We start from the raw sequence: 12,579 nt of genomic DNA on the forward strand, positions 1-12,579 counted from the left end.
GCAGAGAAGCCAAGGGTAGAATGGGCTATGGGAGACTGAACTGCCTTGACTTACCTTCTGCATGAAGTTATCCTCCAGGGATGAACAGAAACATTTTAGACAGGTTCATTGCAGAGCTGGCATTTTGCTTGCTCTAAATTGAACTGTAAAAAGAGAAAATGGTGAGATGGGACAAAGTAAGCAAAATATTTTGGGGAAACATCCAGGCAGTTGTAGATGCTTTGCTGGAGTTCAGAAACTACTGCTTTGTATTCACCCGATTTGCAATAATGAGGATATTTTAAAATGCAGGAGGGGAAGCTTATAACAAACAGTGCCTTTCTGAGCTAACTTACAAGAGATTACACAAATTTTCCTGCAAACGCAATAAGTATAACTTTTGACTGTACTTGTATAAGAAGAGGAGGTTTAGTGCCTCTTTAAAACTCAAGTGTGGCTGTTTAGTCAGTACTAGCTCCCCTCCCACTCCTCCTTCTTCCACTGCTGTGTAACTTTTGTTGCAATATGGGTGTGACTTTTGATGGAGCTCCCCCTCCCAGTTATGCCATTACTTCAGTTCCTTTGAATCAGAATAAAAAGTGCAGCAAACTTCAGACTCATTGACTGCAGGCTTAACAAGCATCGGGGCTTTTCTTTCTGCAGCTTGCAAGGATCTCTGTTTTTTGCAAAACAGTTCCAAGAAAACAATGGCCAACTTCTCCTTATGGGCAACTTTTGGATTATGTTTGCTGAAGTTTTGTCTAACAGAAACACGTAAGTCTTTTATGAATTAAAACACTTCTCATTGCTATTTATGCTTCAGACAGCAAGAGCTCTTCTGCTAGATAGCTATCTTGCATCTATCTTTTTGTAAAGTTTTATTATTTGTAAGAGTTATCAGAGGTGCTTTAGAACTGTAACCTCAGCTGAGCTGGTCTGTACAATCACGGAAAGCTGTGTATTGCTTGTAAAGGGCAATTCCAGATCTATAAAAAGTGAGTTGTAAATCATTAAAGTTGTTTAAACTAAGAACAGAAGTACATTAGGGAATTTAGAATAGCTCTGGTAAAGCTCAGTTCAACAATGTGACTGCTGTTACATACTTAGTTTGCTCTCCCAGCTCTGTTTCAGACAGTAGAGAAAAGAGGGGGGATGAGGGAGATGGGGATGGACCCCCGCCCCAGCACACAACAACTGCATTCTTGATTTTACATGGGTTGGACTAACAGCTAATACATACTGCATTTGAACACAGCCTTGCTGAACAGAAGCAAACCTGCAGTGATCTGTGACTGATATTTGGAGAGCTTTTATGCCAAGCATGCTTGTTTCTGACTTCCTAAGGTTTATTTGGGGTTGACTGGTGAGATTTTGGAACAAAAGTGGTTAGAAGTGACCACAAAATTCAGTTGTTTATCTTTATCTTAACTTTCTTGGTTATCTGCTTCAAATATTTGTATTTAAAAATGAAATGTTAATACAGAGAAAAAAGTAAAAATTGTATGTCCAAAATGACAAAATACTTTTGAAATTTCACATGGTGCAGGCTCAACCATGTTTGAGGGAAATGGCCATGCTTTTAACAGACTCTCACTGTGACAGCAACCGCCTTGAGGCATTCTGTGGTTAGGGATGACAATTGCGCTTCTTACAGTATTTTTCTACTCATTGATTCCAGGACTCAAACAAAACACATTTTTCATGGCCATTGTCACCCAAGAACTGTGTGTGAGCGTATAGTAAATATATATCTCATTTGTTTGAGCAGCAGTGGATACTTCTGTAATGGTTGCAGTGCTGCCAAGCTGTGAATGGGTGTGTTGGAGTGAACAGTTCCCAGCACATCTGTGATAGCTGAAGAATCCCCATTGCTTTTCTTTCTAAAATTGTCTGTTCATTGTATGAAAATGCTCTTGCTAAAATCAGGTATATGGATAAATCCCTTAGAGAAAGGGCAGGGATACTATAGGCAAATAAAGTAGGTCTGAGATGTGTTTAAAACCTTGGCTTGGTCCAAGTCTGTATGCTCTGTAAGTATTATAATTATTTGGTTACCACTTGCTCAACTGATTTCTCCTTTTATGAGCTGCCAGGAATGTCCTAAAGAAGCAGGGTCTGCACTGACTCTAATTTTTACAGTGAGACATAGCAGAAAACTCCATCATCTAGTCTTCAGCATAGTTACAAAAAGTATGTCAAACTTCACATATGCCCCACAGGGAAGCTTCTTTAATGGCTTAGCAAGGTATTAGACTATAGCTACAATATATTTTAGTTGGTATGCAGTACATTCCAGCATGACTTTGTAGTCAATAATGACTTCAGAACAGCAGTTGATGGTGGTTTTATTTTCTTTTTTAAACCAGTGACTTTGCTGCGTATTATAGAGTAGTGGCCATTGCTGTTAGGAAACACCTTGCTTGAAGACAAAATTCACATCTGTTCCTGAATTGGAATTTTGATTCTTTTAGTACAGCATTTGGCAAAATTAGAAAGGACATGGGATTACTGTTAACATGATTACTAAAGGAAAGATGAGATATAGAGAGCAGCTGAAAAACCTATTCATCCTGAGTTCTCTGCTGTTGTGACCATACTGTCACTGACACGTGAGCGAGGTGTACTCATGGTATTGACGTGACTTTTGTTGTCTAAGAAGTCTGGATCCAGGAGGATATAGATGTTGACGTCTTGGCTAATGATGATTCTGGGGAACATTTTCCCCTGTGAGCATTATGTATTTGTAAAAATATTTCTCTCAAAGTTTTCCTTGATTAACACAAAGCAAATCCTAGAATTTTGACCCCCAAACTGGAAGAAGCTCAAATAGAAGTAGTAGTAAAGACGAAATGAAAAGAGGGAGAATGAGTCCACCAGTGGGAGGGAGGAGCTTAGCTATTAGCACTGGAGAGGTTGCCAGAGTCTCAGTACAAGGTAAGGCTCAGAGACAGGGCTACTATAGCTATCAGTCAGTCACAAAGGAAGGGACCTGCCTGCCTCTTGGCTTATATATCCATCATGTAAATTTGTAAATAAAGCAGTTTGAAGAAGCTCTTTGTGCTAGTTTATTTTCACTTAGTCCTTACAGTGTGTATCTTGGCTATTTTCCCAAAGCAACTAGAAGTTAAAATTAAAGTTCACTTGAACTTCCATCATCATATAATGGAAAGGTTATATACCTGCCCTTGAAATACTCTCACACACAGAACCAGCAAACCATGGCAGAGGATTGTCTTGCAGTCTTTGGAGAAATGTTTGTTGCTTCTTTAGTTACTGATGTTCACCACAATGCAGAACCATTACCTTGAAAACAGGAAGTCAGAGGAAATGAGGAAAGATAGCATCATACAATTGAGGAAGAACTTTTTAAACTAAATGCTTTTAAAGCCACTGGTAGCTCTAGCCAAGGTCAAATGAAATGTTCCCCCATACATGGTGTGTCTTTCTTTCCAGAACAGTTCCCATGACTTTTATAGGCCAGGACTTGAAGACAGTATTAATATTGCAGTTATTCATCTAGCACCTAAACATGCATGAGGTTCTACTGTAGCAAGAATGTGCCAGCAGGATGAGATGTCCTGAGATGTTGATAGGTATAAACAGCAGACAGAATCATGAGCTCATTACTGCTAAAATACTTGTAGAAAAGATGGGTTCTCAAGAAATTCATGAAGGGGTAAAAACAAAATTCTGTCATTGAAGGACAGCTGTCATTTCAAATGGAAGAACTTATAGAAGAGAGCAGGAAAATACAGCGAGGAAAAAAGTAGATCTCAAAGGCAAATTTGGTTGTATGGCAAGGAACATGGTGGATTGCAGGAATCAACTAAAATTAGTTATATAGACAGCATGAAGTCTTGAAGAATTTAAGTTAGAGAAGAAATCTGAAATGTATCCAAGCAAGAACCTAGTGTAAATCTCTGCAGACATTTCTACTAATTTGGATAGCAACTGTCAGGAATATGGTAAAATAAATGAGGAATAAAAAAAGATAGCAGCAATCAAGTTAATGTATAATAGGAGTAGAGCCTATAGATATGTGAAAAGTTAGAAAAAATAAAAACTGCATTGGTGACATGGTGGAGGAAAAAGCTCTGGTGAGCTCTGTAGGATATGGGTTAATTAAAAAGCAAAGGGCAAACAATGCAAGATGGAATGTTCTTGCCAGAGAAGAGATGATATTCAGAGGGAGTGGCTAGACAGCAGCAGTAATTAGGTTTGAAAAGAGGTTCCTAAGAGACATTGTTTTTAAGGACAGATTAGTTAAGGACAGACTAGATAAACACCTTTAAAGGACAGTTTGGGTACTGGTGATTGTGCTGCTAGGTAAGAAGACAGAGTAGAAGACCTCTGGTAGCTCTGTTTCTTCTTTGATAAAAGGATAGTTTTAGTTCTGAATGTAGTTGACTGGTAGTGCAATACATCATAGAGAAGCAGGGAAAAATATACGTAGAGCTTCTTCCATAAAGAGAGGATAAGTCAGCCCAAGAACTTAAAAGTTTTTCAGAATTCCAGAGATGCTGTAAGAAGGCTTCTCCATTTGCTTTCTGGTCTTCTTCCCTCACATTTCTGTTCCTGCACTAATGGATAAGTGTTTGAAAATACACTCAAGATAGAAGATGATAATTCTCAACTTCATATGACATGTATTCCATTATTTACAAAACATTGTTGGTTTTGTTTTTTTCTAAATAGAACCCTATGCGAGAGAGCGAGGGAAGGTGTTCTGCCAAACTCTCCTCTAAAATTGCTTTTTCCAGGACCAAGGCTAAATGTTACATAGTTACCTGTGAACTGTAACTTCACAGAGAGGATAATCATGAAACAAACATGACCCACCACAGTAATCTTGCCTACTTTGAAAACAATACAACATTGTACTGGAACAATTCATGGTGTTCAAAACACATGATATTTTAGCATCAGCTGGTAACTGAGAGCATGCTTTATCAAATTTCATTTTTCAGCAATAAATTGAATTCTTAGACTAGAGAAGTTAAACTTCCAATTGAAGGCCAGCAAAGTGAGGGGAGCAAGATAGAGGTTAGGTTTGTCACCAACGCATCTCTGATACATACGCTATGGTTGCTACCAAGTAAAACCCACATCCACAGTCTATTTTGTTCTTTGCCTTTACCTGTATGAGTTTCTTTGTGATATATCTGGTGGTTTGGACTGATCTCTGGGTAATCGACAACTGTAGTTGTGAAGCCAGTTTGGTGTAGCTGCTAATCATTTTTCAGACTAGACCAGAAGTTCATCAGCTGTTAACATGCAGTTGCCTCTCACTCCCAGGGAGGTAATAATAATTTCAAAACCATCAGACACTGTAATTATCAGTGACCATTATGGCTTCTGCTAATACCGGTGGCAGAGAGGATTGTGTCAGTCCTGAATGTTTATCAGTTTCCTCCCTGCTAAATCACAAGCCTCCCTACAGTGGCATCAGCAGTAATATCAGTAGCAGCTGGCTGTGATTTTCCTCCCTGCTGGAGCTGACCCCACCCAAGAGACGACAGAGCAGCTCATCATATGAATGAGTTTGCAGGCAGTAATGTGAAATGGCAACTGAGAGAAAGAGGGGTTTTCCTTGGAGAATCTTTTCAGTCAGACTGAAAGTTCAGCTAATTATGATTTAAAGTTCAAACCTCCATGACTGTTTCCTGCCTAACGAAACCTACAGTCATTTTTGGAGTCTGTGCCTACAGAACATAATTGAACTCTCTTTTGTACGCACTGGCTTGGGACTTTCCAGTTCCTCTACATGACAACACTGGCTGCATTATATAATGGAGCAATCTTATTTCAGTACAATAACCTTCAACCTTCACATTATGAAACAGAGAAAAAAAAGCAGACAGAAAGGAGCTGAAGAATAATCTACAATTTTATCAGTTACTAACATGGAAGCTTAAGCAACCATGCCAACTCAAAGTAAAAATCACAGAGAAGACCTGAATTTTACTTATATTTGCAGTTTGAAAAATACATTGCTTCACTTTTTCCTTTCCTTCTATTGATGACTGAGCTAGGCTCAGTAGCTGGAAGCTCTTAGAGACTGTGTTGTGTCTTTGGAAAAAAAAAACAACAAAAAAAAAGAAAGAAAGAAAAAAATCAGACATGCAGCAGCTGTGGTAAAACTTCCGTCTCTGTTTCTGCTAATGATACTGTTCCAAAAAAAATGTGAGATGGTTATAAAAGAGGTTGCCAGGGTACAGGCTGACAGCTGCCTAGGATAAGGGCATTAGCCAGAGATCATCAACTACACAGTTAATGTCTGTTTTACTAAATACATGCTTTCATAAATAAGAAGCTGCCCTTGACAGAACATATAATAGTAAAAAAATCTGCTGTGACATAGCTTTTGTTGATTATATATGTCTCACAGTAGCAGCATGTTAGCAAAACAGGTTCTCAGAATGATATTTCCCTAGGGTTTTTTTTTATTGTTATTTTTGTTAATGGATAGGTGTCTGTAAAGAAGCAGGGTGTGGTATGTGTGGGTAGATGTAATGAATAGTTTCTTGCAGTGTTCCCATACAGAACTGAAAGGTTAACTGGAGCTCAGCATATGGTCTATGGCCACCCAGGACCCTGTGGGCAGATGTGAGTGAGCTCTGTCCAGGCAACAAGCAAGCTGCTATTCAAATTGGGGTCTAAAAGTCAAGCACCAACTTAAGCTGGCAGCCTCTCTGAGAGAATATATCTTGCCACCAGGGTGGCTTATCAGCAAGGGATTGGTGTCATGTGTGCCAGAGCAGCATGACTGCAGCCATTTTCAGAGAGCAGGCAGAGCCCACATGCCCAGTCAAAGCAGACTAGGCAAGCTGGCAGCTGCTCTTTCTACAGCATGTAAATGCTATAGTTCAACAGTGCTGTAGGGGTGATTGTGATGGTAGTCATTAGTCATTTACCTACTCTTTGACATCAGCCAATGCACATCTTATAGATAAGATAGAGTATCCTTATCACAGAATGAGGTGACTAAGGCAGTGATAGACTATGTCACTGCTAGGGGCAGCCAGGTCTTCCCAACTCCATCACAGTGCTCTGGGTGAAACTTCTGCACAAGGAATATCGAATAGTTAACTGGGCAGGTTCAAGGGAAAGTAGTGTTTGCCAATTATAAAGAAACATGATTCATTAATAATGAAGACACTGAGGGCGAGGCCTGAACTCATCTTGATGTTTTGCTTTCACTCACTTCCCTATTCTTCATCCTCCTGCTTGATTAGGTGTCCTCCATTAATTTACATGTCCTTTCCCTTTTCCATCATTCACTCAGGCATGTAAGTGTAGAAAAAAAGCCTCTTTTGCTAATGACTCCTCATATTTATAAATGTAGGGTTTTGTTCTCTGTTCCTATATATTGCTTATGCATAAATTTGACATATAGGAACATTTAGAACATGGAAGTGAAATAATATGTATCCTCTTCAAATCAATTTCTCCAGCAGCAGTGCTATAAAAATCAGATAAAACTTTTCTTTGTCACTCTGACGGTTTTATCCTGTTTACTTGTGTGCGTTCTATCTATACGCACACGCTGAAGACTGGCAGCTATTTTCAATTCAATAGCACTTGGTTCCCGTTAGACAACAGCGAATGCAAAGTATAGTTTTCTTAAAAATTTCTTATTCAAGACTTATCTTTTTATGATTAGGGATGTTTGAAGCTGTTTGGCAAATGACAACTGACTTACATCTTTTGTCCTACTGTCAAACTTAACATTTCTTTAGGTTCAAGAACTTTAAAATTGATTTAATAATTAACTGAAGAATGATGTCTTAAATTTAGTCAAGTTTCTCTCCTGTTTGAAGCAATACTTCCCAGTGATAACTATCAGCTATCTTCTTGAGATCTTGGAGAGTGCCAAGAGACATAAAATGACCCAGCAAGTCAGAGGAGGAACCAAGAATAGACCCACTGTCTCTAACCGAAGGTGGGTCACCTGGTCACGATGCCAGAAGGCCATGTGGCCAGAACATTACAAGTCCAGAGAAGTTTGAGTGTCACTGTGCAGCAACTATGTGTAGCCAAGTATATCTTTTACATTCCAAGTCTTCTTTTGAACAACTTTTTCTGTTTCTTGCACCTATTTATTGTTTTCCCAACCAATCCATCTTTGTGTCTCTGGGACATCTGTCTGAAGCGGTCCATTAAATCTGATTGATAGACTCTTGTCAGCCTGTGTCTATGATAGAAGGTTATATCCATTTGATCCGGTAAAACTTCTGCTCAGCAGCTTAAACATTCTCAGGCAAAATGACATGTAGAGACCAAATTCTTCCAAAAGACAGGCCTCAGAGAAGACTCAAATGACAAGACAATTCTCTTGTTTTTTATGATTTTCTTTTGACTTCGGCCTACTGCACTGTACTGTATTTGCCTTCTTGAGAGGAACAAAAAGTCTTCTACCAGAGAAAATAAAAATACTTTTCTTGAAATCTCATATTGAACTCTAAATTCTTAAACTCCTCTTTTCCAGAATGTAACAAAATAATTTGATAGCCTACAAAGAATAGATACTTGGTGGTTCCAGTTCATCACTGAATGAACACAGCTAAGGTTTTACACAGGCAGCTATCCAACTCACAATTCTTGTATTAAAAGGGGTAACAGGAAGACATTTTGAGAATGTGAAACACCTTCCCATGGTGACTGCCTAGAGGGAAGTTTCTTTCCTGCTTTTTGTGGCTTGCCTCAGAAAACCCTGGATTCATTTGCTTGCTGTTGTGGTGTAAAATGTTGCAGAGCTCTTCTCAGAGTGCGTATGATGATTTTTGTGTCTCCTGACATTTCTATTAGATCAGTCTTATTCATTCTTTTTTTTATGGCTGTATTTCCTGGCTGCTTGTTTGGTGGGAAAAGATCGCAGTAGTTTTGCTTTATTTTCTCAACATCTCCTTGACCTGCCAAGCCTCACATGTTATCAAGTAGTGGTTTAGTTTGTGTTCACACTGAACAAAGCACAGCATTAACTGGCTTTTAAAATAGTGAAGCAGAAGCAATCTTAGAGCATCATGGACGGGTAAGACCAGCACAGTTATTAATTTTTTTCAGAGCATCTCTAGGCGTAAGTGTTGCACGGCATTTTCTGTCCCTGGGAGTTCATGTGGATTAGAGAAAAGCCCAATCATCCAGTTTTCCAGGAAGAGGCATATCATGTGGCTTGGAGATTATTAAGACCAATGACTGAATCCAATTTTGTTTTCTTTTAAAGCTTTGCTGAGAGTATATTTTTATCCAGGTAGTTCATATAACAAGTAGTTTGTGTTTCTTTCTGGAGCTGGAGATCTTTTGTCTTCTTTTGTATTTCCTAACAACTCCTATTATTTATATATGTGCCAGTGGGAGTCAGCCCTATTGTAAATTAGTGTACAGTACACAACATATCACATACAGAACAATACAAGACTGGTAAAATATTGCAACAGTGCCCTTAAAGATCAATGGAATTTCTATCCAAAATTTTGCATTTGCAAATGAATGAATTATTTAATTAATTTCCTCTGCTGAGCAAAAGAGGCAAGTTCAAAGAACTCTCTCTACCTGACTAGGCTACCCTTCAAAATAAAATATAGGCAATGTTATTTTCTTCAATTGATTCCATGTTGTCACAATCCCATTTAAAAAATATAGCATAGCCACAGCATTGAAAGTCTCAGGCCCAGCAAGGGTTATATCCATTAATAACCTACAAGAGTGTTTGTTGATAACATCTACTTGATGATACACATCCATGTCTTCAAAGCTCAAGGTGGGCATTGGTAACAAAATGCAGTGGTCTCTCCTCAATATATCCTACAGCACCTTAAACATTTGAATATTTTGACATCAACATGTGTCTGAGATGTATTCCTTCCATTTGTCATCTGCTGGATTCTTCTGAGTACCGTAGAAGAAGAACTTGAATACTTCTTGAAAGAGATTTGACGTCTTACGCTTTCTCAATGTTTCTTCAGAAACAGGTGGTGTCTCTGATGAAATTTTGTTCTGTGTAGTGTTTCTTTTTCTTGCGTTACATGGAGTTCACATAAATATTATAGCATTTGGTCTAGAGGGGGTTAGTCTTATCTGTTGTGTTTCATCAACACATTCAACACAGTTGCAATCAGGCTCAATGTGTTTAAATTACCATAGAAATTTAAATTTTAAGTCTAGATATAGTGTTATTTAACAGAGTAAGGATGATACCAGTCAGTGAGAAAGAAGTGAACTGGCAAATATGCTGACAGCAGACAACAATAACTAGGGGGTTTTGTAGCCCTTTGGAAGTCAGTGATTTTATTCCCACTTCACAGGTAAGGAAACAGAGAAAAAGCAAAATAAGTCACCCAGCAATGTAGCTGTAAATAGAACATTTTCTCCTAAGCTCCAGCCTGATGTTTCATCAACAAGATTAGTGCCTCTTTCACTTGAATTTTAGAAAGCAGCTATGATTTCACATACAGGGCTATTTTAGCTGAAATCGGCATTATTATTATTATTATTCAGAAGAAAAAAGTCCTTGTGCAAATATTCTACTGGTGCAGAAGTGAACAAGAGTACAGAGGACCGGAGCATTCTCTGGAAAGCTGTCATCTAAAACCAGGAAACTCCCTTCAGTTACTGTTTGGTAATTCATCATTGAGCCTGGTTATGCAATCCTTACTTCAGCTGGACAATCCATGTGAGAAAATACTCTTTATGAGTAAGAGCTAAGTATTTTCCTAATTTTGTAAACACCCTTACAACCCATTGTTTGCAGACCTGCACTGAATTTATTATCAGTATCAGTCAAATACTTTATCTGACTTTATTACTCATACTCATAGCACTCAGGTCATGCCACTTTATCAACACCAGTCACAATCATATTACTGTTGACTCACAAAAATTGCAAGGCAACATATTAATGCCTTTTTTCCACCCCTGACATGATATAAATATATCCACAATGATAGTCATAGGAACATGTTCAAGTCCTAATGTAAGTATGTCTTTTGCTTTTTAACTTAGTGGGTTGGTATTTTGAATTGATTGCTATATCCTTACAGAGCAAATAGATTTAAGAGTCAGATGAATTAGCATTGTTTCAGGAATATATTAAGGTGTGTCTAAGACACACTTTCAGACTGTTCAAGAAACACAAATAGGATCTATACACAATGATTGGTAGCAGATCATCTGGAAAAGTGGTTCCACACTGTGTCAGCTGCTTCTGCTGTTCCTAAGAGAGACCTCTGCTTTGTTTAAAGAACTTCCCACTTTTATTTTTTGCAAGTACATGATGAGATCTTCTTAATTCTGATTTCAGGGTCCTTTACTGGCTTGCTTTCCTTTTCAGCTCTGATACAAGCTTACTGGTCTCAATCCATCTTTTGTACTGCATATAGCTCGCTGTTAATACTCATTGTCACATAGTAATAATGGGTCACACAAGATCAGGTTTTTGCTTTGTCTAGTGTACTTGACAGACAACTCAATTAATTTTGCTTCAAGAATGCAAGTAATTTCCTTGGGGGGGAAAAAATCTTGTGGTGCTTTATTAATAATAAATTACTACCTATCTAGGATTTTCTATTTATTAAGATGGCTTATTCTTGATTTGCTATTTGAATTGACCCTTGCTCAGAGTGAATCTGACTTCATGATGCTTTCCAATATCATAAAACTCACAGTACCTGAATTGAGGTCTATCACTGTATCATTTGCCATTCAAACATTGATTTAATTTTGTATCTTTCATGAAATCCAGCAATATCTCATTAAAATAGAAGATTAATAGAATCAAAGAGCATCACAGCAAAATCACTGGCTTCACAGTGATTCCAGCACTTTTGGGAGACAATGATGCTTCACTATTTGAGGATGGTTACATGCAAACAGTAGTGTTTCAGCCCTTACGTATCTCCACTGCCTAAATATATGTGGGATTTAATGTAGTATTTGAATTCACAGAATATTGAGGCCACATTGCCAATGCCTCTTTCCCATTCTTCCCTCACGCAAGTGAATCTTCACTGCCTCTCATGAACTGTTAAGTTTAAATAAACTTTTCTTAAAAAAATAGGAAAAAATTTATTAAACCCAAGGCATATCATTATTCTCACCACATTTGTCATAGCAACAGCATTGTGTACATACTAATGTTAATTGCAAACTCTAGTTATTAAACATATCTTTTTACTAAACCAATTATAAAGGATTCAAAGCTAAGACTGTAAGAACTGTTAAAGAAATATAACTGAACATCTAGCTTGGGATACAAATAAACTTCACGCATCTTAGGAGTTTCTTGCTAGTCAGTATTTTCAGTATAAATCTCAAGATTCATGAAACTGTAGTATATGGATGGATAGCGTGACACAGAGTCCTGAAAACTGAAACATTTTGCCACCAAAAATTCCAGTAGAAGTTGCCTGCTGGCCTAGGCATTCTCGTTACAGGCTATGGGATCCCTGCCCTTGTGGTATTAGGGAAAAAATAGAGGAAGTAGTGGATGTGACAGTGCTCTCATCCCTCATCAGAACCTCGCACTAATTTCAGGTAGCATAAGACATTTCCCATTGATTTCTATAGATTCTACATGAGATTTGATTAAGTAGATCATGTTAA

At 38.0% G+C, this 12,579-nt stretch overlaps 1 protein-coding gene across 11 annotated transcripts in view; it reads left to right on the forward strand.

Annotated features, from left to right (window-relative positions):
* The first annotated feature begins 498 nt into the window (after window positions 1-498).
* The window catches only part of CD44 (CD44 molecule (IN blood group)), a 65,093-nt gene continuing 53,012 nt past the window's right edge, over window positions 499-12,579 (forward strand). For all 11 annotated transcript variants that reach the window (XM_087745942.1, XM_087745950.1, XM_087745952.1 and 8 more), the window contains exon 1: window positions 499-753. In XM_087745942.1, the coding sequence (XP_087602068.1) occupies window positions 687-753 (67 nt within the window). In that variant the 5' untranslated portion in view covers window positions 499-686. The remainder of the gene's footprint in view (window positions 754-12,579) is intronic.

This window comes from Nipponia nippon, unplaced genomic scaffold (genome assembly GCF_047370975.1).
Source record: "Nipponia nippon isolate SJK-2023a ecotype South Korea unplaced genomic scaffold, ASM4737097v1 scaffold_10, whole genome shotgun sequence".
In the NCBI taxonomy this organism is placed as follows: domain Eukaryota; kingdom Metazoa; phylum Chordata; class Aves; order Pelecaniformes; family Threskiornithidae; genus Nipponia; species Nipponia nippon.